This window comes from Phoenix dactylifera, chromosome 10, assembly GCF_009389715.1.
Source record: "Phoenix dactylifera cultivar Barhee BC4 chromosome 10, palm_55x_up_171113_PBpolish2nd_filt_p, whole genome shotgun sequence".
Classification (NCBI taxonomy): Eukaryota; Viridiplantae; Streptophyta; class Magnoliopsida; order Arecales; family Arecaceae; genus Phoenix; species Phoenix dactylifera.
In genome coordinates, this window is record NC_052401.1 from 6,916,381 (window position 1) to 6,943,233 (window position 26,853).

The window sequence follows — 26,853 nt, forward strand, 5'->3', positions numbered from 1 at the left end:
AAAGTCTTTTCCATGAGAAACATGGGAAAGTTACTTTCCCATGAGGTGGGAATCACTCCTTTTTTATTTTTTCCCAAAAAGACCCTTCAGCATTAAAGAAGCATTAAAGAGGCATTAAAGACCTAATTTTTATTAAGGGCATAATAGGAATTATACATAACTTTCCTAGGAAAGTGGATGGTCAACCAAACATAAGCACTTTGGAAATTTGTCACTTTCCCATGGTTAACCAAATATGCCAAAAGTACTTTCCTAGGTATCCTCTTCCTAGGAATCTGATTCCCAGGAATCATATTCCTAGGAGGAAAAATACTTCCCGCGAACCAAACGAGCCCAATATGGCAAACAACCAGATAATTGATGGTAACAAAGCTTATGTGATGACAAGAACTTTTATCATATATCTTGATCAACAATTTCTAGTATCTTTGTGTCACACTATAAACTTATGAATTCTACCACACCCTCAAACATATGGAACATAAGAAATGAATATCCCTAACTATACTAACATAATGTAAAAATGAGCTGTTTCAATGTGCATTTTCAGAAACCAAAATATGACAAATGTAACTGGAGAATGCATGTTTTCATGCTATCAACAATATGAACTTATATAGGCAGGGATTATAAGCAGACAGAATGCTGAATTATTAGATGTCAACCCTAGGAATAATGGAAATTATACCATTGCTAATGTCAAACAAGACGGTAATACAACCAAAGATTAAGGTGTTGTATGCCATTGTCAGGCCAGCTTGGCACTAGCATGCAGTCCCATGCAATACTTGCGATGCATTGGTGTTGCTGGTATGCCAAGCACTGGCACACAGCCAGTATCATGCCAGTTTCATGTGCCAGTAAAGAACTGGCCAAGTATGTAATTTGTTGTATCAACTGTGCCAGTCAGCAATTAAATCCAAGAATACAAAATAGTACCCGACCTTCCATTTTTGTCAATAAAAAGGGAACAATTAGATTACTGAATATCAAGAAATTTACTAAAGAGTAAATTGTTGAGTTTAAATATGCAGTTCAGGAGGAAAGGACTAATTCCAAATTTTTGAAGAGAGCATATTTTCTGGTGCTTAATTACTGCTTTAGATGGAGGAAAGAGGAAAGATCTTAGTATGTCGCTTGAGGAAGTAAACTGGAAGCATAATAAGAATAATTTTTCAGATGGAGCAGAAGAACAAATTAGTTGGCTTCAATGCCAGATATTTAGCTTTGCCCATTACAGCCTTCAATTTGTTTACTTTAATACAAACTAAATTCATTATGAAGTTCATGATATATGTAACAAGCTTGGACTGAAGGATAAAACAGATAGGTTACACCAAAATTGCCTTTCTGAACCCAAAGGGCAATAAAGAAATAAAACCTGCTTAGTGCAACTTATAAGTTTGCAACAGTAGAAGATTAAATGATGAACTGATGGAAGTGATGGAAAGAGAGAGAAAAATCCAACTTAAGGACATGCACGCAAAAGGAATGCAAGCTGCCTATGGAAATAATGCCCTCTAAAATATGCAGGTCTAGCCTAATGATCAGTATTTCAAGAGTTAATAGCTGATCCAAATCTAAGATTACATGATAAAACTATATATGCAACCAGTTATACAGCGATGAGGCCAGATAGAAGTGACTGCTCTGGAATTATGACGGACAACTTCCCAGGATGCCATGTTCTAAGTCTAATGTAATGATTAAAAATCCCCATCAGACCAGCCAGTTGAAATGGTTGAACCATCAATCAGTCATTCCACGTGCTGGATAGACAGCCAAAACTGTGCCATAGGAAAAACCGTTATTACATGAGAAAATTGCTTGCACTGCTGGTTGAACCGCCAGCTCATGTGAATTATCACAGATAGCACCTTTATTTTATTGTTCCAGATAGCAAGAATTGGCCATATTTATTTTATTGTTTTGGATAGGAACTTTCTCTTTTTGTTAGAGCTTCTCTAAACAAGCAATGATAATAATGATAGTTCAAGTGATGATGGATCCGGTGGCCAAGGACACATAGGATAGGGAGGAAATGTGCATGACTTGCAACCACATGGTATAAGCCTATTCATTGGAAAGTCTTATTACACTCAGCCATGCAGGATATGATCCATAGCGCACAATGTAAAGCCTGCAAGGATACAATAGTATACAAGAGAAGGGGTTAGAGAGGTGGTTCGGAACATGGTACTGATATAGCTAATGATGTAGCATGCAAAATGGAAATCCTAGATATCTCAAGATCTAGTGGATACTCTGGATCATCATCATAAAACTGAGTCATATTCTGCACAATTAGCATATAACCCATAAGCATACCTTTATCTAAGGTTTCATATTCGAGTGGCTGCTAGCCTCCACAACCTTAGATTATGTCACAATGTGCTCTTTGATCTACCTTAAGATGGTACCGCCAACCTAGTATCAAACAGAGGATCAATACTATGATGGCAATTTGGATCAAAGAGATTAACAGACGTAGGAGTGGGCACAATATCTAGGTTGGAGTCAAGTCTCTAAACCTAATCATGAACGAGATCCCGACATCTACAAGTGGCATAGACACTCCATGGGGGACTATATCTATTTTGTAATTTATATTCATTGACATGTCTTTTCAAAGTATAGTTTATCAAATTACCGATTTTAATCTATTAAGTTCATGCAATACATATGGCATATGATATGGCATTATGGCGGGACCACTGCGAAAGAAAAACTTCAAACATAATAACAAACAGAACATCAAAACCCTAATTCTAAATTTCCAGACCTTAAAACTTTAAACCAAAAAATAAGAAACTAAAAATTTTAAAAAATTCTAAACCAATACCGTACCAATCTGTGCACTGTGTATTGGTACAGTATGGTACTAGATCAGTATCTAACCAGTATGAATCATGGTACCAGTTCTTTTGACCCTATCTGATTATGATCTGTCACTTTTCCTTCTAAAAAATTTAAAAACAAGAAATTTGTTACAGTTTTTTTTTCTTCTAAATTTTTGACAACGAAAACTTATTTGGTAGTCACTATTGTCTTTTTTATTTTGAAATTGAGGGAGGGGAGGGAACTCTTCCACTAAGGTCACCTCAGGATCGTCTCCTGAACCCTTCTCATGCTCTCTGCCAGGCCCAAGCATGGGCGAGGGCATCGAAGAGTGAGGAGGCGGTGGGGGCATTGAGGGGAGGGGCGGCGTTAAGGTGAGGGAGGAGCCAAAGGAGGAAGAAGAGGGAGAGGAGGGGGCAGGAGGAGGCAAGGGACCGGAGGATAGGGGAACACGTGGGGTGGAAGAGGTGGGAGGGAGGGAAGAGGGAGGACCTTCTTGGAAAGCATGTCGAGGTGGAGGCAACGAGGTAGTACTCATTGAGGACCAAAGAGAGAAAAAAATCATGGAAGCTGGGACCCGATTTGATTTTATTGCTCAAAAAGTTATTTTTAAAATAGTGCAAGTAAAAAATTTTCACTTCCACTTTTTCTAGAAATTATGGAAGTTACTTTTATAAATAAAAATAAAAAATAAAGGAACCAAACACCTTTTTTTGTATTGGATTTTGTGTTCACTTATAAAAACAAAAAATAGGGAAAAAGTAATACCAAGCAGAGCCTTAGTTATCCCTCCACATGCATGGTCTGGGCTATAAGTGAGCAGGGGGCGGGGGGGGTGCTATACATTGTTAACCATTTTCCCATTATCTTAGGCTTCTAGGGTCAAGTTATTAGGCCCTATTTGGCATGGTTGCACTTTTTAGTTTTCAATTTTCAGAAACATAGAAACTGATGCAAGAAGGGTGTTTAGGATACTCATTTCTATTTTTAGTTTTTTTGAAAACTCTTACTCAGTTTCTAGAAATTGTGGAAGCTGAATCTGGTTTCTAAAGTTCTTGAAAACCAAGACAGCCCAAGACCACCACCGCCGCCTCTATTGGCCCTGCCGCCACCACTGCCACTACAACCAATCGCCACGACAATTGCCACTAACACCGCTGTCACCACCTCCATAGGTACCGCCAAACTCAACCCACGTAACAACCAAACAAGTTTAGGATTTTTGGTTTTCACAAAAATAGAAACTAGTATTCATTTAAAAAAAATCGAAAACTGAAAACTGAAAGTGAGGCCAAAAGCTACCTTGATTAACAAGAAATAGGCTAATAGAATCTTTGATTGGCTTGATGATCAAGACAAGATGACTAAGAGAAAATTGTTACAGATCTTAACTGCATTGAGATAGTTCCAACTTCCAAGCAAGAGGTTTTAAAGTTAGTATATTATAGTGCAACTACCCCCCAGAATTGCCATACTATTGAGGCATTAATTACAGCAAAATCATAAACCACCAGTTTTTCTTAATAGTTTCTTTCCACTGTCCTACTTCTGATTGGCTGATCCTCAGTTGCTTTTTGTACCATTCAGATACAAGGCTTTTCTTACTTCTCTCTTCAACTAATACATGCATGAGCATGTGTAAAACATGCAACTGTGTGCACAATACAATCTGACTTACTAAAATGGAAAAATATCAACTTTAAGGCAATAGGATAATTTGGAGCTTATGCATCAACTTAAACTATCAAGTCAAATGAAACAGAAACAATAAAAAAATTACTAACCATTTTCGCGCTACTATCAGCATATGTGCATGTTTTCCTTCTGTGATTCCCCTCAAGTGGATCATGCCTATAAAAGTAAGTGCAAGCTAAAAACATTTCCAGATGCTACAAAAACAAGGGAAGATATTACTTGAGATGGAAAGGAACCAACTGCTTGTTTGGGATCTGAAACTATCAAGTAGATGCTTACTAGTAACAAATGGCAGTTAAATAATAAAGTTTGTGCAGTGTACTATTTGCCTTGTATATGTCAAAATCATTTGTTCGATTCAGAGAACAAAAGAAACTGATAGGAGGTAACTGCATATCTTCAGACATTACAGAAATCCATATGTGTTATCTGCACAGAATTAATAAGCTCTTGATGTCTGGGAATTCAATATTGGAGATTCCTGAAAGGGTTTGCTGCTGGAGACATTGATGCTCAGGTGAAAAAAAAAAACGAGTTCGACACTGATTCATCTTTTCCACTACGGATTAGGGAGATTGCATAAGGAAGCACCGGCAAGCAGTGTCTGCTGAACCGACCTGTACCGGTCGGTTCAGCCCGTACCCGTACCGGACCGGTACCGACTGGCACCGGTCCGGTACAGGGGTGGAAATCAATTCCGACCCAAATTGGGTCGGAACCGGTCGGTATATGCTTCGTACCGGTGCGAACCGAGCCGGTTCGCACCGGTACATGCTCGAACCGGTGCGAACCGCTCGGTTCCCACCGGTACAAGGCAATGCTGCGCGTGGCCGTAGCCATGCGCTAAGTGCCAGCGCTGTGGCACTTTGAAAGTGCCACAGCGCTGGCCAGAGGCACTTTCAAAGTGCCACAGTGCCAAAATGTGGCACTTTTGAAAGTGCCACGCGCTGTGGCACTTTCAAGAGTGTCACAGTGCCTAAACGGGTGGGTAGATCCGGATGATTTCCACCCTACTCTTTACTGTGGCACCTTCAAAAGTGCCACAGCGAAGAGTCAATGGCGGCATTTGAAAGTGCCATACGCTGTGGCACTTTCAAAGTGCCACAGCGCTGACCATTTACTTCACCCGTAGCGTGGTTATCTTAGCATTTGTTCGGCTATAAAAGCCGAGCAATTCATCAGCCAAAGCCAGAAATAAGGTGAAGGAAAGGCAGAGAGAAAGGAGGAAAAGAAGAGAAAGGCAAAGACAAAGGCGTGAAAAAAATTTAGAAGGGTCAGAGAGCGTCGTTTTTCTTCAAGAAAAATCCAGCAAAAACTAAATAAGGTAAAATTTCTTTCCCCTACATTGTTTTTTTAATACTTCATTTAAATTGTTTTAAAAAATTAAGTCAAAAATTGCCAAAAAAAAGGAATAATTCAATGATTCCATTTCGTCTTGAATTTTTTATATGTTGTCGATAATTGGACGATGTTAATGGTAACATTAACTTTTGTTTTCACAGAATTTATATAATTTATAATTTAATTAAAAATTTTAATAATTAAATTTTAAATAAAAAATTAGAAATTTAAAAAAAATTAATGTGGTCATAGGAGTGGAGCCATCAAGGAGAGGGCAACCCCAAGAGCGTAATATTGGCTGGGAGCATGGAAAGATGCTCAGTGAACGGCACCAGTTTCAGTACAATTATTGCCACAAGTGTTTCAAGGGAGGAGGGGTAACCAGATTAAAGCAGCACTTAGCCAGTAATTCTCGTGAAATATCTGCATGCTCGGAGTGCCCACCAAACATCCGTCAGCTGATGAGGAAAAACCTCGCTGAGATCAAAGCAACCAAGGAGAGGGTTGCGAAGCAAAAAGTGGAGGTGGAACGTCAAGCTGCAGAAACACCTTCCTATCACTTCATGGAGTCACAGGAGGTTTAGAGTCCAGATGAGGAGGAGGCACAGATCCAGGATGCCATGCGGGCGAGTCTGGATGATCGGTGGCAGCAGAGGGAGGTGGTGAGGCATCGGGCTCGATTTGGGCCCTCGTTTTTCGAGTCGGGCGCCGATTCTGGTGGAAGCAGACAAGATCCAGAGTTTCAAAGGACAACCTCAGTCAGGAAGGGCGAGGGCAGAGGAGGTGGCCGGATTGCATCTATCCTGAGTGGTTTTGGTAGCCGAAAGAAGTCTTCCGAAGGGATTCCACCAACTGCGTCAATCCATGATGTAGATCCGTATGCCTTCTTCAGAAGAGATTCGAAGCAGCAAAGGGTAGACACAATGTGGAAGGAGAAGAAGAAGGATATGTGGCACGCTATTGGATCCTGGTTCCACTTCAGCCACATTCCAGCGAATGCTGCAGACAATACATACTACAAGTCTGCCATTTCCACCATACAGTATGCCGGTCCCGGTGTCGATCCTCCAGGCCCGAAGGACATTTACGGTGAGCTTCTTGACAACAATAAGGAGCTACAGAATTGGATTGGCTCATATAAGAGCAAGTGGCCCACATATGGGCTCACTCTGATGTGTGATGGTTGGACCGGTCCGACAAAGTGGGCCATCATCAATTTTCTGACATACTGTGATACGAAGACCTTCTTCCATAAGTCAGTTGATGCTTCAGATAAGGTGCACAACGCCTCATACATCCTCAGACTTACGGAGGAGGTGATTGATCAGATTGGAGAGGAGAATGTCGTGCAGATCGTCACTGATAACGGGCCACAATATAAGTTGGCCGGAGAGGTCTTGATGGAGCGGCGACCACAAATTTTTTGGACCCCATGTGCTGCACATTGCATCAACCTCATCCTGATGGACATTGAAAAGATCCGTAGGGTGCAACATACGGTGAAGATAGCCCAATGCATCACCAGTATATTTATAGTCATACTTGGGTTCTTTCATTAATGAGAAAGTATACAGAGGAAGAGATTCTTAGACCAGGAGTCACACGGTTATCGAGAAGAAAGGAGCCCTACGTCAGATGTTTGTCAGTCCCGAGTAGCATAAAAGTAGATATGCCCAAGCCGGCACTGAAGAAAGCAGGATGGAAGGCTTGGTAAGCAGGCAGTCGTTTTGGCAGCGGGCTAATACGATAGTCAAGGCTATCAAACCATTATATGAAGTGTTGCGGGCCGTGGATAGCGAGAGGTACCCCAAGATAGGCTTTTTGTATCACATGATGGAGAAGGCAAAGGCTCAGATCATGGAGGCAAATGTAGCCCACGCCCACGAGTACATCGACATCATTGAGCGGCGGTGGGAAGCCCAAATGGGTAGAAAATTGCATCTAGCAGGTAAGCGATAATATTGATAATTATATTGATTGATATATTTGTATAATTATACTAAGATGGTGTCATCTATGTGCAGCATACAACCTGAATCCCCGGTTTCAGTACGAGAGTGAAATTGGTATGGATGATGAATTTCTTGATGCTCTGCGTAATGTTATTTATAAGATGGAGCCGGATCCAGAAGTCGCCGCATCATGTATAGAAGAGGTAACTATGATTTAGTAGCATATGTAAATATATCGGATCTTATATTATTAACATACTACAACAAGCTTCTTTTCACAGACCAAATTATTTAGAGAGGGCAGCCACAGCTTTGGACAGCGACCAGCTGTCGTGAGCAAGACAACTATGAATCCAGATACAATACAATTTGCAAGACATTTTTGCAGCTGAATGGTGGATTCATTTTGGCGGATCCGCAAAAAATCTTAAGCGGATAGCTATCCGGATCCTCTTCCAAACGGTCTCCTCGAGTGGCTGTGAGCACAACTGGTCCACCTTCGCCCTTATCTACAGCAAATAGAGGAACTGTTTGACACAAAAGTGCCTCAACGACCTAGTTTATATGCACTACAATCTGCAGTTGAGGCTAAAATGCATTCAGGAGAAAGTGGAGCTCAAGTATGCAGATCCCATCATAGGAGTTTTACAGATGATGATGATAATCCTATGCTTGACTGACTTGCAGCCCGGCAGCAGGAGCCCGAGCTTGATGAGCCAGGATTGCCTCAACGACCAACCAGCATCATAGCCACCGAGGCTATAATCGATCCACAGCAATGGGTTGAGTGCAATATTCCACGCATTCCTACCGCTGATAGGACGTGGCTAGAGGGGAGCCAGTCACCGCAAGACTAGTACAATGCTCCCGTTCAGAGAGATGATCCTCTCATGCGAGGATGAGAATGCTCTAGTACCCAGTCGACTCGATCAGGAGGGCGTCAATCCCAGCAAACGAGAAAAGAAAAGGAAATGGCCCCAATGGAGAGTGTCGAGGAGACTTGGACCAACAGCGATGAAGGTTCTGGTGGTGATGGATCTACTAACCATGGAGGGAGTGGAGGACAGAATGGTACTACTTATAAGACAGCCGAAGAGAGATTTTCGATACACCGGTGAGTCTCAGTTTACGCATGCTACACAAGATACGGACCACGGTAGGCCGTCTGATATAGGCCGGTCGGATACCATTGCATATCGAAGAAGGGCTCCTCGAGGTCGTTCAGGAGGCCAGGATGCAGCTGCAGATGACCTCCCATGTGGAGTCGGATCCATTGATGTATCAAGTTCCGAGTCTTCCAATTATCCGCGGCCTCAGCCAGCCTATGGATATGGTGCATCGGAGTCATCTTCCGGTGGCTACCACCCTGCGCAGCTTGGAGGGTCTTACGGGTTGAATTTTGGTGCCGGCATATTCGGATGGCCCCTTCACAACCATATTATCAAGACACCTCTCAGAGCCAGAGCTTCAGCGAGAGATCCGAGAGTTCTTATGACCCGACGCGCATTCCTCAGGGATTGAGCATACAAGACTACAACGCCGCTTGATTAGAGGGATGGGTTGATCTGCCTCCATATTATGCTTATGATCCAGATATTGATGAGAAACATCGCCACTCGACCCGATTTTAGATATCCGAGAGTGCTTTAAATGAATGTAATTGATTGTATCTTAATTTGAAGATATTTTATATTCTTCATCTCATTATTTGAATCATTTGGAAGTAATAAGTTGCATCATCTCGTTTTAACCTTAAACCTAAACATAGAAACATCAAAAAAAAATCCAAAAGTGAGAGAACTCCAAAAAAAAAAAATGACGATGGTCGAAACCAGGCCGAACCAGCACCATCGGTACGGTATTGGTTCGGCTCGGCTCAGCTCGGCACCAGTACCATACCATTACCGGAGCCGACCGGTACGTCGGTACGCTCGGTACTGCGAGCCGGCAAGAAATGAGGAATCTGCAGACAATCTCAGTTCATTTTGCCAGGCAAAAAAACGTGGAGCATAGGAGGAGCTGCTGGCTTGTAGTTTTCTATCTGTAAATATGCATCACCAAAGTAAGAAATCTTTAGTCATATTTTCTTCCAGTGGTGCTTGTGAGAAACATAAGCAAGGCCAAGGATCCCAAAAAAACTTTTGGCCAGCCTTTTCTTGGTGAGGTCCAGGGTCATCCCTAATAGTTGTTCTAAAACCACGAATCCCTAATTAGTTTTGAAAGCTTGAGATTTCTTTGCCATTCAAATTTCGATTTGGTTTGAAGTTTGTATGCTGTTCCAAAAGTTCTAAACCTCACGACTATTTCAAAAGAAGACAGAGCTTCAAAAATACAAAACTTAATTCAAGACAATACTCATAAGGGAAATCATAGCTTTGGAAAAGATAGTTTAGTTTAGAAATCCAAAACAGCATATAAAGTCGTATGAAACAGAAATACCAAACAAAAATTTTCAATCCAAAGTCATGGAGAAAGGATTACTTACCAAATGATGCAAAAGAAACCCTTATATAGACACCATCCTCCTCCACCTCTACCTACTTCTAAAGGCTCATGCATCACTTTCTTTTCCACTCATAACTTGCCCTATCTTGGACCCTATTTATAGGTGGGAGAGGCAGTTCAGATATGCGGGGCCCACTAGGTATATCACTAGCTTAAATCAGTTCCCCATGGGATGCATTTGGACGTCGAATAGCTAACTAAGGGATAGATAGACTTAACCATTTGTAACCACCCCTTAACCAGAGGTTATCTGTAGTTTGATGGACATTCCCAGGGTCAGCAGGATAAGTTGTGGAAAAGTGAAAAAAATAAAAGGAGAATAGAGAGTTTTGGCGGGTAACTTTATTTCACCCTCCCGCATGAAATAAAGTTAACCAGGTTAAGTGGTTTTTGCTGGCTTTGACCCAATAATTTTAACCCTCAAGTGTTTGGCTGGTTAAAATGATAACCTGCCCTTAAAAACCAAGAGAGAATGAGCAACCAAACACAGCCAAGGTCGGTTGCTAGGGGTCAAGTTGGATAGACAAGCATCTATCTTAGTAACTCGGTGGACAGGCAATTATAGATAAACAGGCAGATTAACTATAATAGGACATATTTTTATGTACTATCATTTTAATACATTACATGTAAATAAGGAAGTATCCCTTATTTGAATTCAATAAAAATACTTAAAAATTCAAAGTTCTTCAAAATAAAAAATTGATTTCCAATTTTAGTTCAAAATCTCAATTTTTTTGGGTCTAAATCAAAATTTCAACTTCCGAATAATGAGGTATTTCTCAAATATTAAGGTTTCACAAAATCTATTGTACCTAAACATCACTAAAACCCAAAAGTCTAGTTAGAAAAGTCTTACACACTACTCTCCAAAGCATGTCCCTTAATAAAATACTTGACAGCACTCAACACTTCCACAGACTGGTTCATTGTCAAAAGCTACATGGACATATAGATATGTGTGTGTATTTCTACTAATAGTTAGGTAATTACAAGTGCCAGCCCTCTGCATCTACTTGTTGCAGAGAAAGTATAAAACCTGCAGGCAGTGGCAACAACAGGAAAATAAGACAAAGAAAGTTATCAATTCTTCTTTTGGTCGTCATGAAGAACAAATTGGGACACTAAGCAAGTATGCAATTGGAAGATCTACAGAAAGAGAACGAGCAAGAATTCATGAAAATAAGGGACTCATTTACCAATTTCCTTTTCTACTTGAGTGGCAAGCAGACAAGCACTAGGTTGATAATTACTTTCAGCCTTTCCTGGAGTTTCGAAGTCTACTCAAATTTTAAATTTTAGGTATCCTTTCAGCTAGGATCGACGGAACCGGTACTAGGCACCATACCGGTTGCCCGGCGGCATGAGTCAGTACAGGCCCGCGTCGTGCCATGCCGGGCCTGTACCGACACAGTAGAAGAGACGGAAGAGAGGGAGAATGAGAGAGAAAATGAGAGAGAGAAGGGGGAGGCCAGCGGAGGGCCGAAAGCCGCCATGCAGAGGAGGCAGAGGTCGGAGAACCGTCAGGAAGCCGCGGAAGAAGGGCTCCACTCCAGTCCCCTGTTTCGAAAAAAATTTAAGTGAAGTCGGCAATGGGTTTGCCAACTTTCACTTAAAAACCTCAAAAATAAAAGGGCCCCCTCCGGCCCCTGTTTTGAACAAAATAGGGATCGGAGCGAGCCCCTCTTCCGCGGCTCTTTCCTCCACGCGACGGCTCCCCGGCCTCCGCCGGCTGGCTTCGACCTTCCTCTCTTCCTTCCTCTCCCCCGGCCAACCCCTTTTCCCTGTTTTTTATTTTATTAAATCAATGCATATTTATATTATGGAAATCTCAAGGTTCAAATGTGAATTAACTATTGGATATCCAAAAACTGTTTTAGACAAGAGATAGGAGATGAAGCAAACACTCCTGAATAATGCAATTAAAATGCAGAAAAAACAAATAATATGAATACTAAATTATCTAAAAATTTCTGAAAATATGCTTAAGAGTTAAGATGTTTCCAAAAACATTTGTAGTCAGCTAATTAGCGAATAAGCATGCCTACTAAGTACTAACAAAACTAATAACTTTTACAAATAGCTCATAGACTACCACATATTTTTCGAAACTGTTTGCAAAGATCCATAGCATTTCTGTTCATATTTTCTGTTATGCACATGTTTCCTCTGTTATCATTGTCTCCCATAATTTTTTTTGTTACTTTTCCCAATCCAGAAAGTTATATAGACCTGTCTGCTCTCCATGAACCAACCCTGAATAGCAAGCATTGACTGATAAAACCAGCAATCCACATGGGATATAGCAACAGAATTAAATACGATTACTCTTTCTATTCCTAAAAATAGAAGCTGAAGGCCCACTAAGTTTGCAGGCTTCAATCCAATAGTATAAGAGTTTTCAGTGGATCCTGAAAAATCCCTTTTTGTTCAAACTTACTTCCATAGTTTGTGCAATGCTACTGCAGCAAGAAAAATTAGTAATGAATGATAAGAAATTAAAGGGGCTTGCAGTAGCTAAAATATCTTCAAATACAAAACCTTTTTTCTCCTGAATGGCAAATCACATGATTTGGCATGAGTAATTTAATGACATGCACTAACAAAAGCTTCCTAGTCCTTAACAATTAATATAGACACTGAATGTAACCACAACCAATAACATTATAGATATCTTCCAGCACTATACAATCCATTTGACATAAAAACAATAAATTATTTGTTGGCACAGAATTGTAGGGTGGAAATATTCACAAATTTTAGAAGGTTATATCGCTACAGATAATGAGTCAGGTCCAAAACTTAAATGAATGGTGTACTAAATTATTTTTACATGGAATTAAATCAGAGTTCTGAATGTACCTCTCTACTGTTGGTACAGAACTAGTTTTCTTCCCGACACCAGTATCATTTCGAGGGGCGATCAGCATATCCGAACTGTCATCTCCATTTGATGGCTTAGCTGTCCTATCTAAACTTTTCTGACGATTTTTCTTACAAAAAGAGCTCTGATTCTGCTCTGCTTGGACATGATCATCTTGTGCAGTGGTAGTAATTGGCATTTCAGGACTGGTCAGTTTTATTTTCTTTCTCCTGCATCAAATAAGAGAAAACAAGTGACATCAATATTTAGGAACAACAAATAATAATTACCATGTACTAAACCTGAAATATGTCAGGAAAAATAACTGGCAGATACAATGGCAGTGGTTTATTTTTTCGGGTTTTCTTTTTGAAGAACTAGTATGGGAGAAATATTGGCTGAAATCCAGATGAGGGAAGAACTCAAACCCAAGTCTTTGGTATCAACCCCCAAAGCTTTTACCAACCGCACTAGTTGGCATCCTCCAATGGTATAAAACTATAAATCTTTAAAGCATATGATACAACAGTAACTCTCAAGTTAATCAAGATACTTAGTTAAGGATGGATTTTCCCGTTACTTTTTTTTTGCATGATGTTCATGTTCAGTATTGTTTACAAAATACTTAGTAAGGTACTAGATTGCTAATATATTTTAGCTGCCCTCCTTGGGATGATGTGACCACCATCTTCTGCATGCCATGCACCCCTCAGCTACTGTAAGTCCGCCAAGTGCTTTTTGGAACATTGAGCTTACTCCTGTTACTGTTAGACCTTCCAAAGATATTTGCGATGGTTAAGGTACACTTTTGGAAGAAAAAAGAAATTAGCACTTGGAATGATCGGGCCTGATCATTGAGACAGCTCCAAAAATACAGTAGTTTAGCATATCGTTCTGTAATTGGTATATTATTACGTATAATCAGCCATGTCCAAGTTATGTTACAAAATTTTATTTATCATTATAATTTATATGAAAATTTTAGTTATGCTCTATTTGATCATTTGGTTTGGTTAGATATCTTAATTTTAATGTTATTTTCACTTTTTTAAAAATTGGCCACCATGGCTGATGTAACAGTTTCGGCCCAAAAACATTATACCAAGTACCATAGTAGCCTATATGGCACTTGGGCACTGATATATCAACAGAAAACCTACTATAGTAGTCGCTCCACTACGGGTTCAAAGCGGACGATTGATTGCATAGTAGCCTGAATCAACTTTGAATTGGATTCGTCCAATGATCGATTGGTCCAACATGTCGTTTAAAGCATGGGCTGGTCTAGTTTCTTGTGCCCCACCGAACAAAGCATAGGAGAGAAAGAGAAATGACGAAGAAGGCCGGCCTATTTAGTGAATATGATTGCAGGCATCTTTCTTCTACAGTTGATGTTATGATTTTGGATATCCCTATTTATAGTTGAAGTTATATGATTATGTAAATTTTTATCTTATAAATGATACTGTTATTTTTGGAGGATGATGAAATTTGTCATTAAATTGTCGACCTTTACGTTATATGGATGTTGACGTGAAATATGATGTTAAGTAGATGATGTTTTATAGATTTATTCTTTTTTTTTCATTATGTTTTGCATGAAATTGATCTAAAATATTGATGTTTGATACTTAATAAGAAAAATGTTGACATATTTTAGCAGCTTGCTTTGGGTATATAGCACCTGCTATAGCGCTTGATGTTTTTTCATTATTTTTTTTCATGAAGTTAATGTAAGATATTATTTTTTTGATACTTAAAAAAATATTAATATGTTTTAACATGCTGCCTTGGGCATATATTGCCCACTATCCACTATCCTAAGAGTTGGAACCAGGCTGGCCTTTCCTCATGCCCGAACCCCACCTTGGAGAAAAAAAAAATTCAGGCTCTAGTTTGGAACTAAGCTCAAAATTTTTTTCCAAGAGTGTGCCTGAGCTCGACACAAGCCCAACCCAAAGCCAAATGGTCCCAACCTGAGCTTGGCACCAACTTCTCTCTCAATTAGCAACCTTAGACTCCTTGGTGCCATCACCGCTAGCGAACTCAGTGAACGAAGACATTTGAGGTCAAGCTGCTCGGCAAGGATGGGGGTGGCAGTGAGAAGGGGAGAGAGAGGGAAAGAGGGAGTGTGCCTTCACCTCAGCACTCAGGTTCCATCATCCAGCAAAGGACACTCCTCTGCTACTCTTACGAGTTGCATTGTAGCTTGAAATAGTATCAAGGGCAAAGACGAGGTCACCATGCTCTCCATCAAAAATAGGGTGAGTTCACCATCATACGCTTGTGAAGCATCGAAACCCTAGGATGTCGGAGAGGGAGAGAGAGATCCAAGTGGATCAGTAGACTCGATGGGGACCACTTTGACCACTAAGGTTAAGAATGGACATGGTCCAAAAGTGAAATATGCTAATCGAGAAGCCAAATCGCATGCCAAACTTTCTGAGGCCATAACTTAGCCGCATGACACTCAATTGAGATGATTTTCGAACTAGGTAATTTTTCAAGCTCTATGACGTGGAGCCACCTCAAAGGGTGCAGCACACCAAGTGATCAAAGCTAAATTCTATTATTTAGACTCCAAAATGAGCCGGTCAAATCAAAGCCTTTCTTTTTTTGAAAGAGTTTGATCGGATATATCTTCCAATTCATAAAGAATTAGGCGGAGCGACTAAAAGCAAAGTCGGTGTAGAAATCAAAATCTACCTTCTCCAACATCCTCTAGGATGTTAGTTCATATTTATTTTCACTGGTCATGTTGATTTTGAGAAAGCTAAGTTCAATTTGAACTAGAAGAAGATTCGACCTAAATGGTGTAAGTGTGGACCTCACTAGTATAAGTAGAGTCTATTTGTCTCAGTTCATGAGGGATAAATGAAAGAAAAGGGGTATCCTACTTTCGCCAAAATTTCTTCTTCTAAATCTTCTTGAGATATTCGAGTTGAACGGATTGAGAAAATTACTTCTCCCTGATGGGATCAGAGAGAGAAAGGGCTGACCAGGCTAGGCCATTAGGACTAGGGCACAAGATATGGGGTGGGAAGGAGAGAGAGGTACAAAGAGGGAGAGAGAGGAGATCCGATGGGAAGGATTTGACTATATGGGGCAAGAGAGAGCGAGGGGTGTGGGGAGTCCGACGAGAGAGAGAGAGAGAGAGAGAGAAGGGGGGGCTGCTAGGAGGGTTCCGATAGTATGGGAAGAGGGGCCTAGAGCAAGGGAATAGAAATTGTGAGGTTTAGGTTTGGGTTGAGCATGTTTAGACCTAAAGGTCTAGATCAGGTTAGCCATTTAAGGATCCATTTAAGGTCAGCCATTTAGGTCTGGCTCAGCCTCAATAATGCATGCCTGGATCAGGCCAGTTTCATGATTAGACTTCAAGCCAGACCAAGAATTAACAGAGCCTGACCTAAAAATTTAATCGGGCCCTATTTTTAAGACTAAGCCAAGCTAGACATCCTCGAGCCAGGCCCCAAGTTTGATCAAAGTTAGCTCAACCTAACGAGCCTTGGACCCATTGCGACCCATTTCCATCCCTAGCTATCCGCTATGAAAACCTCCAGCCGCTATGTGCCCGCTATCCACTTCTTAATACAATGATTATTTCTGCATCCATGTTTGATCAACTACATAATCACACATCAAGATTTGAATAAGTTTGAGTCTCAAGGCATGGCAGATGGTGAGACCTCTAATTCAAGTGGAAGTGTACAAATGGAGGAACACAAACTTATGTTAGCATGAGGGGTATAAGCTATATAGGCTTCCTACTTATAAGTTGACCTTGTATAACAACAGCCACCCATTTAATAAGCTAATTGCGCAAGTGCAATGCATACTATTATCACAAACTAGATATGATTGAAATCCGCTAACATTTTCTACTACTGTCATCAATCTGGAAAAACAAAGTAAAAGTCCAAATATTGAACTTGCTACCAAAGAGATGATTTACACATTAAACATCACATGATAGGATCTGAGCATAGACCTTTCCTCCCCAAGGACGTATAAGGAAGATGAGCAATATTTAGTGTTTTGCATGCTTCATACTGATTAACCAATAATAAATTGACATCTTAGAATTGTGAGAAGGACCAAGTCAGTTCCACAATCACTATGTCATTTCTACATCTTGTAATTAACTTTTATATTGCAATTCCTTTCATATCAATGGGTATTAGGATTGTCAGTATACCATGCACGCAGCTACCTGTACATACACATAAAAGTTATATAATGCCGATGAAAGTGCATGCTTCAGTATAAATATTGCTATCTTTTCTTAAAGTGTAATTATACATAGATACATGGACATGCAGACAAAGAGCTTACATTGGCTTGAGACATATGTTAATATGCAAAATGTACTGCTATATATCTAAATTGGAAAAGGGCTATCTTTATTTCCCTGACCCAACTGCAAAAGAGAGTAGTTATTCTTCTTTTCCTTCTCCCATCGTCACTTTCCTAGTGGTAAAGATATTGATCATGGGGTCAGATCTGAGTTCAGCATGAAGAAATGCAATTTTGAGTCTATTATCCATTTAGATCTAGAATCTTGACCTTGAACCAATTCATTTACTTGGTGGGATCCGGTTCAGCAGGAGATGTCTTTGAGCATTTGGAACTTAGTCAGCATTTTGAGCTATCATTTTTGGATTTGCTCAGATCATGTCCAGTTTTGCCTAACCAACAAACCACACTGTTTGAGATCCAGTCCAACTTTGGGGCCTAAACATGATCCATGAGATCTACAATTTGTGTTTCATTTAAATATAAATATATACTACCCACTTGAACCCTTCCAAAATATCTCGTTGTTGAATTTGCATTAAATGTCAATTCCGGGATGATAGAACAACAAGTTATTATCTTGTTGAGCTAAAAAGTTGCAACATATATAGCAATCCCATTTTATTCTATCTACCATGATGGAAGTTATTTAGAGTTTATTGTATCTCAGCATCTACTTAAATCATCATGTTAAGAATCAGTACATAAATGATTTCTCTTGTAGATTTTAACCATCTAAATGCAAATGTTCTCACAAAGAGTAAATCATGAATCTATAACTAGACATACCATTTATGATACACAAACAATGAGGGTTTAAAATGGTTGATAAATAGTCATACTATTCCATCTAGAGTAATAGTTTAATTTCTAAAACATGCTTTTAATCCCTTAGAAATAATAGTTTAATTTCTTATGCTTCAAGATTACATTCTGTATATGTTCAAGTCCTGGTCGTTGTCATTGAGTCAAGAATGGGAATTCATTTGACAATAAGTTTGTGGATTCAGTAATGATTCAAATAAATTTGGAAAAATGTCAGAAACAACAGCTTTAGAATGTTAGTAGATAAGAGACTGCTGTATCAACTCTAGGTCATTATTCAACAAATTTCAGAACAGACAAATAATGAGTTATTAGTAATTAATAAGTCGAGAGAAACACGCACCCATGCACAAGCGCGCATGTGCGCGTGCGCAGAGAGAGAGAGAGAGAGAGAGAGAGAGAGAGAGAGAGAGAGAGAGAGCGAACAATCATTGCCAAGATAAAATATCAAGAAAGTATGAATAAAAGATCAAAAGTAATTAGAGAATATTCCATAATAAATTGGACTTTAAGAGTAGGGTTCTAATTAAAGCTCTAATGCAAGAATGGACAACATAAAGATGCTTTTGAAGAATATAATACTTTCGTATTCTCCGACAATTTGCATGGAGGTTCGTTCTAAAAGATTTTGAAGTATGTCAGTGAATCCTAGCACCCATTAAAGCACTGACAAATTGTAGTTCTGCTCTTGCAACCGTTCATAACAGAAAATCATTTCCCAGCAAAATCAGAATTACAGAATGTTTATGGATGAAAGCACAAATCCAAGTTAACCCTGGTATCATTTCTTTAAGAGAAAAGGTTGGTTGTCCTTCCAAAATATATAAGCTAATATATATACCAAGAAAACGTTATAATATCCCCATTACAATCAGATTCAAATCTGACGAATTAACAGAATGAATTGAATGGACATAAAAGAAAACTACAATACAAACTAATAATCAACCTTTTAACCGAGACAATATGCAACGCCGATACAAAACTTTCTGAGAAAAAAAACAATGAGCAATGTAAAAGATATCAAGACAAAGGCATATAAAGTACTTTGAGCTCTGAGGTTTATCTGATTGCTTTCTTTTTTTATTTGAATGTGCACCCTCACTTGATGGAGTTTGCTTAAGGATTGCATTCTCTTCAAGAGCAAACCAGTCCTCCTCATTTTTGTTTTTGTATCCACCTGAACTGTCTTGAAAATCTTTAATTGTCAGAAGCTTATCATTTGACAGTTTTGGTTGCTTGTCCATACTCTCAGAATCTTTAGTGCGATATGCATCATGTATTTCAACAACCTGCGTCTGTTTACCACCCTTCCTTTGCACCCTGGTATAATGAGTAATGTCACAGTATAGCATTGCCAACTCATTAAACTGAGCTTATGTGTGCATAAGTCAGTATATATTGAAATCAACTTGAGAAAAAAAATCATAAAATAATAGTAATTAATCTACAATAAAAGACCTAACTTATGAATATTGCCTATCGTCTATATATTCATTCTATGTGCAAGAAAAGATAACGCTTTTCATGTTAAACCAAGGTCTACTGTGCCAGTACCGGGCACCATACCGGTTGCCCGACGACATGAGTCGGTATAGGATGGGCCCATACCGAGAGAGGAAGCCTGCCGGAGCCGAAGAAGGAGAAGAGAGAGAGAGTGAGTGGGGGAGGAAGGGAGAAGGAGCAACGGCGGAGGCCGCGGAAAAAAATTTGAAAATTTTTAACGAAATCGGCAAATCGATTGCCGATTTCACTTAAAAATTCCGAAATTAAAAAACAAGGGACGTGGCCGCAGCCTCAGCCTCCACCGCTCTCCCGCAACCTTCGCCGGCCCCCCGCGGCCCTCCGTCAGCGTCCGCCGCTACTCCTTCTCCCTCCCTCCCCCACTCGCTCTCTCTTTCTCTTCTTCTCCGGCACCGGCAGGGAACCGTTTTGAAAGCCGGAACCGTACGGGTAAGCCACCGGTACGGCTCAGAACGGGCAGAACCATCCGGTACGGGATGGTTCCGCATTCCTTGTGTTAAACATAAGATTTAAAGAAAGATCAATTATTGGCATCAATCTAGGGCATGCTACCTACTTAACCAAACAAGCATGTCAACTCACAATGGGTGCATTGTACTCCCTCTGCATGTGTATTAAATCAACAAAACTCTGTTATTCTAACATCCCAGACCACATCCTTAAACTCTAGGTGAACCTACTCCCGATATCTCAACAGAAGAATGACACTGCAATAATACCACAAGACATAGATCAACCAAGGATTGAACTCTTGGTGTCAGCTTCTGCAATTTTTGCAGCCAAATTCATTGCGGATTCAGCAAAGTTTTCAATAGCTTCAGTTCCAATTTTGGTAGTTGTGGTCAAAAATAATTGAAAACAAAATATGCACTAGGGACAATCAAGTAGGTCCAAAAAAAAGAGAGAGAAATAAAAACAAGTCAAGAAGATAAATAAGAGATCACTGTAGATTTCATTCTATTGTTTGTGAGTTGTGTGTGACCTTCAAGTGAATATTAACAGTAGTTTCATGCTCTAACAGCCAAAAAGACGATAATCTTTCAAAAGCTAACAATATTTCACACATTTGAGTGTCATATATCACTTTATTGGATGATGCCAGTTTAACCGATGTAATAATAATGTTTATGAGATTTTAGCTGTAGAACAGCACATATGTCAAAAATATACTTCCATAAATTTCTTGGAATTTAAAGAAAACAATACGTGACAAAGGAACAGCACAAACAATTCATCTGTACATAAAATTTAAGTTCATGAGTCAATCACAGCAAAACTCTAAGACCCTGATTTCTGATTACCTCTATACAAACCAAAAAAAAAAATCTTTTCAGTCTTGGCATCCTAACTTTAAATCATGAGATCAACCAATGTAAAACTAATACCAAGGAATGACAGCATCAAGCTGAGAGCAACATTGTATAAGCTGTGACCGAGGTGTGAAGTCTGCAAGCTTAGCTAAGAAGGTACCTGAGGAAACACTATCATAAGGAGGGTGCATAAAGGTCCAGGAGAGTAGCAAATCACTGAATAAAGGAAGTAGAAGTGTGCGTGCCAAGACAGAGATGCTCAAAGATAGCAACAAAGGATACCAAATGGCATCAAATTAACTACCATCAGAGCTACATATGATGAGAAATTTAAATTTGCATTGATGATGATTGGGAAATCTCTTCTAATAGACAATGCCAACTCCCCCAATGTGCCTGTTCATGAGCCATCTCCCATTTTCAGTGACTCCACCCTTTTTTCCCCTTCTTCCCTCTTGTCCATGTATGGAAAAGGGCCCATGCACGAAAAAGTTCAAGATTCCTTAGTGCATTGATGAAGCATTTTGGATATATCAGCATTTCTTTATGCATATATTTGCTTTTTTTTTCCTCTTGTAACTCATCATTCCACCACCAAGTTTCTTTATGTATATTTTTTATCCTTTGACTCTCCAAGGACTCATCAAGCAATTCTCTTAATGCAATTGCTCATCCACTCTGACATGTGATTTGGTTTTGTACTTGAGTTTCAATTTCCTTACATAATTTACCGCTAAAAGATGCTATATTTTCTTTTTTTTTCGAATTCCATCACCTTATCTTTAGACATTTAGCAGTTCCCTTTCTTTTCTTTTTTTTCCTTTTTTTTTTCTTGCTGAACTCTCTCTTCTCCATTAGAAAAAGCAATTTGTTCATGGCAAATTTGATTCACTTCAAAAAAAATAATTAGATGCCCGTCTCTCCTTAAAATGTTCATTTACAATTGCTAAATCATAAGCCACCACAAACTTAAGTATAAAATCTCCATTGATTTATCATAAGAGATGATAGTAATCATAAATATCATGATTATTTTATCTTAAAATAGTTAGAAAATTTACCTGAGGATATCCTTATCTTTGAAAATGCAAGTTGACTCAAATGAAGGCAGAACAAATTCATCCATCTGCAGTAGAATAGAATAAAGGATAAAAATAAATAATTATCTGTATACAAACTCTTCTCTCTAATACAATATTTGCAAAAATAAATAAATAAATAATTCTCAAAGAAAATGTTATGCGACCACATAAATAGCAGTAGTCACTTCTCCGGACCTTTTCTTGCCTACATATGGTTCATTAAAGAGTTTGGCAAGAGTTATTCGCATTTATGATGTTTTCCAATTCTTGTCTTGGCAAATCAAGATTGAGAGAAAATAGTTTCTAAAAGAGAGCACTTTTATTTAGTAACGATAATAGTTGCTTTTAAAGAATGGTAAATCTATTATCATCATCATTTTGGCCTTCAAGATTGTTGGTAAAGAGGGTAAGGAAAACGATGCCTATAACTTTTTTCTTCTTTATTTTGAAATATGCATTTCAATCTATAGCTTCCCATCCTTCCCCATCTTAGTTTTGCAACAACTTTCTCAAATTTGAAAGCTTCATTTGATTAAAAGCAAGGTTCACCGTACTGGTACATATCTCTCCACATCGGGCAAGTCGTACCATACCAGTACTGAACCGAGACTTAGTGCAAGAAGCATACTGAGTTTCAGTACGCTGAACCGATGCTTCGTACCATGCATACCGACATTATACCAGCATGGTACTAGTACGGGGTCCAGTATTGAGTCAATAACATATGGCCTTTTAGAAGAAGACTTTGCACCTTAATATATATTGATACTACAACTGTAGTTAAGTCAAGCAAATCACTGCAATATCTGATTATTATTTCATGAGGATAAGACACTTAGGAAAAGGAAAACGCTTGAAGGCTAATATTTTGCAAGTATGCTCAAGCTCGAAAAGGAATCGGCATCTCTTGAGCTTTTTGCTCAACTTGGTTAGAACATGGTGATCCTTGAACCCCAAAAAAGCCCTTATTTCACTTTCATGTAAGAGAGGAAAGGGTAAGAACAGCAAATGAAACAATAGAACCTCTACGAGAAAGCTCAAAGCCCAATTTCTTCTAAAGACCCTTGGATCACATTTGCTTTTGAGTGTTAGTCCAAATCATTCAAAAGCATGCATTAACTAAAATTTCTCCTTGTCGCAACTCCAAATGAATCAGGTAAACTTTGCATAAAGTATGGATTTGCATAAAGTAGGACATCCTCATATAGCATAATGTCTACTAAGATGTCTTTATTTCAAACATCACAAATTATGTATGATTGCACGAACTAGCTGTGCAATTCTCAACCATGCTAGTGGTTATAATTTCTTTATAGATTTTACAAGTTTCTTTCACTTTGGTAAAACCAAAATGTTATGATTAGTATACCCAATTTACACTGAACAACTACATTTTTGAAGTTTGAAAAAAAAATAATCTGAATTTGGTGCCTCAAGTGCAACCATACTAAAGAAATCATCAATAATCTAATGATCTATTAGTTTCTCATAAATAATCTTTGAAGCACAGCTCCTGATGGCAACCTGAAAAGTATCAGAACAGTAGGCCTACCTAACCTCTCAGTCCATAATATGTGCAAACCCTTTGATCATGTATATCTACATATGGGTCTCTAAACTTCACCAAACAAACCACATAATTCTATCTGGCCACCCATGGGTATGTTGATCGTGGGGAGAGGGAGACTAATAAAGGCACATTTTGTGATAGATAAGAGATTATAACTACTCTTGGAAACAAAGAGTTAAAGTTCTTAATTTAATCTTCTATGCCTCTTTTAGCTAGTTCATTAATTAAAATTCTTGATATTTATGTACTTCCCACCTGAGCATAATGACGATAGAGGACACAATGAGCAACCAAGACACCAGTATTATGATATGTCCTGAAAACCTTCGACAAATATCTTTTTAGTTGATTCTGAATACCATTGTTAGAGCAAAAGGAGCTCGGTTTTGAGTAGGAGTGTTTCCCACATTTTCAACCTTCTCCTTGAAATCCATCGCCAACTACCAAGCCTCATCATCCCCCGCTTTACAAGATTCAAAATGCTAGGCCGTTATATTCAACCTTCACTCGAGGGGCAATGCTCAATAAGAAAATAACAGTTCCTTCACAAATTTCTGTCAGGTCTCTATCAATTTTTCTAATGCAATTGGATACCACCTACCTTTTCACATGTCCAGTAAAATAAATTCTGTATTTTATGTTCATCTAAGTCCACAATTTTGAAAATGAAAAAATCTCCTCCCTCTTCACCAGAACTAATACGCTCCTCTAAACTCTTTGTTCCTCTCATTTGCTCTCAAACCATCTAATAACACTATCCTCTCAAACTAATTGTTGAGTGTCATCCAACAGCCTCTTAATATCTTGAAAGTTCTGAAATATTTTCCTTGCTTCCAGCTATCCATAATATACCCAAAGATATACATAATGTTTACATTTAAATTTATTTTTAAACAATGTTTTTATGAATGTTTCTCATTCTTACTCTATCATCCAATTTTTAATTCTGCATAAGTTTATTGATCACAGCCCATGATGCAAAATAGTTTAAATAAAGAAATTGGAGAAATCCTCAGGCTGGGCCAAAATATCTAGAACATGGCTCGTCGTACCAGTTCGAAGTAAGTGGTACGGGGCATACTACACTATACAGATTCGGTACCAATACCTAGTATGGAAGGTCTATTGACACTCGGTATGCTGAAAATACTCCATACTGTACCATATTGACATAATGCTTGTGGCACTAGTATGGGATTCGGTACCGAAACGATAAACCTTGATCTAAAAAACTGAACTCTTAGGCCGCCTCCATACTCAACAGCTACATTTTCCACCAATTATTAATTTTCTCCTAAGTAGGCAACCAGGTCCCAACTGATCATTCTTAGAGCATCTTTTTCTTCGTCCTACTCATCTATGCCTCTTATAATTAGAAGGCAGACTCCCTTTTTAGGAAATAATATATTAAGAGTAGCCTGAGACAAATGTAGCTTAATATTAAAATCATAAAAATCTGGGGCATCAGCTATTGCAGAGAACGTACATTATGAAAAGAGGGAAAAATTACAGCGTCCAAGAAAGTGACTTTTCTTATTTATCTCGCTGCATGCACATCAAAATCAGCAACTTTTCTCTACAGACCCATGAAAGCAGTTCCCCGGCCCCAATAGCTTCAGATAAATCTAAAATTACAGCATTAGAACATGATCAAGGAAAACTAACTATTTTATATCCACTGCAATGGAAAAGAAGAGCGAAAAACGCCACATTACTTCCAAACAAGGGATGGCTAGTTTAAAAGAGAGGAGCCGAAATACTCACAGAGAGGACAAGGCCATGGGGGCAAGATCTCTGCAGGGCGAAGCAGTCGGCGAGGTGGTCGGCGAGGTCGCCGACGGTGGCGAGATCGGACCTCAGGAGTACCCAGCAGCGCCTCAGCCCCTCCGACCTGTGGGACTTGGTCAGCAGGTGGCGGTCCTCGAACTCTAGGCGAAGCCTCACCGGCTCTGCCATGGCGAGAGGGAGGAGAGGAAAGGGATGGAACGAGAGGAGATGGGAGAGGAGAGGGGACAGCGGTGGCGAAGTCCCTCTGTAGGCAAGCGCAATAGTCTCGGCTCGCGGTTAAAACCGCGGGGGTTTTAGCATTCTACGGGGTTTGGGGCAAGCCTCGGGCGGAACGCCAAATTTCAAGTCCTCTTAGAGAACAGTTTTGTAGAACGAATGCTTCGGAGCATCTTATAAAGCTCATGCGGCGGTAGACAGGGATACACTTACTAATATGAGCAACCGTTTGCCAGCTAGTTGAGAGAATAGTTGTATATCCGGTCTCTACTTATAAAAAGCGAGACACTGATCACTAGATATACTTGGAGGCGCTTTTGGAGGGCCAGAAAATACTTTTAGATAAAAAACTGTGTTAGGTAAATTTTTCGAAAAGCTGTTTCATCTTTTGTGGGAAGCTAAAAACAGTTTTTGGGAAGAAGCTCCAATTTGGAGCTTTCCAAAAATGCTGTTTTCAGCTTTTTCGGAAAGCTGTATTTTTGACAAAAATACCCATATTAAAATATAATAATTACATAGTTTGTCCCTTTATAAATCTAAAAATCTGCTGGAGCCAAGAACCCTAGCCGTTAGACTCCCTTTCGTAAGAAAAGGTATTTTTCTTTTCAATTTTTGTATGCATCTCTTGAACCACATTTTAAAAGAAAAAAATTTTAATCTTTCTCCGTACCTTCCAAAATCAATCTATTTTTTTTTTTATCATTGACCTCGCGGCCCACACTGAGGTCCTCCTCGAGCGTGGACCACGAAGAATGCCGCGGTCCAGGCTGTAGCCGCGACACCGTGGACCGCAGCACCGCGGTCCACGATGCCTCCCCTCTCGCGGTCCATGGGTGACCGTGATCCTCTGTTACAGAGAGAGATCCTCGGTTCATGCTCTAGCCGCGACACCGTGGACCGCATCACCGCGGTCCACGGTGCCTCCCCTTACTGATCTCGCGGTCCCCGGGTGACCGCAAGATCTCCCTATGTTACAGAGAGAGAGGATCTCTCTGTGTTATAGAGAGAGATCCTCTCTCTGTACGCTTAATGATCTCGCGGTCCACGGTGG

The 26,853-nt window shown here is 39.5% G+C and overlaps 1 protein-coding gene across 6 annotated transcripts in view; it reads right to left on the reverse strand.

Moving 5' to 3' along the window:
- Positions 1-25,959, reverse strand: part of LOC103704952 (coilin-like) — a 43,515-nt gene extending 17,556 nt beyond the window's left edge. For 5 of the 6 annotated variants that reach the window (XM_039130929.1, XM_039130928.1, XM_039130927.1 and 2 more), the window contains exons 1-5: positions 25,563-25,959; positions 22,208-22,272; positions 19,360-19,635; positions 13,194-13,424; positions 4,623-4,689 (exon numbers count right to left, since the gene is read on the reverse strand). In XM_039130929.1, coding sequence (XP_038986857.1) covers positions 4,623-4,689; positions 13,194-13,424; positions 19,360-19,635; positions 22,208-22,272; positions 25,563-25,754 — 831 coding nt within the window. In that variant the 5' untranslated portion in view covers positions 25,755-25,959. Of the gene's footprint in view, positions 1-4,622; positions 4,690-13,193; positions 13,425-19,359; positions 19,636-22,207; positions 22,273-25,284; positions 25,398-25,562 lie in introns of those variants that run through there. The other variant, XM_039130930.1, reaches the window with a different exon arrangement.
- Positions 25,960-26,853: the final 894 nt, after the last annotated feature.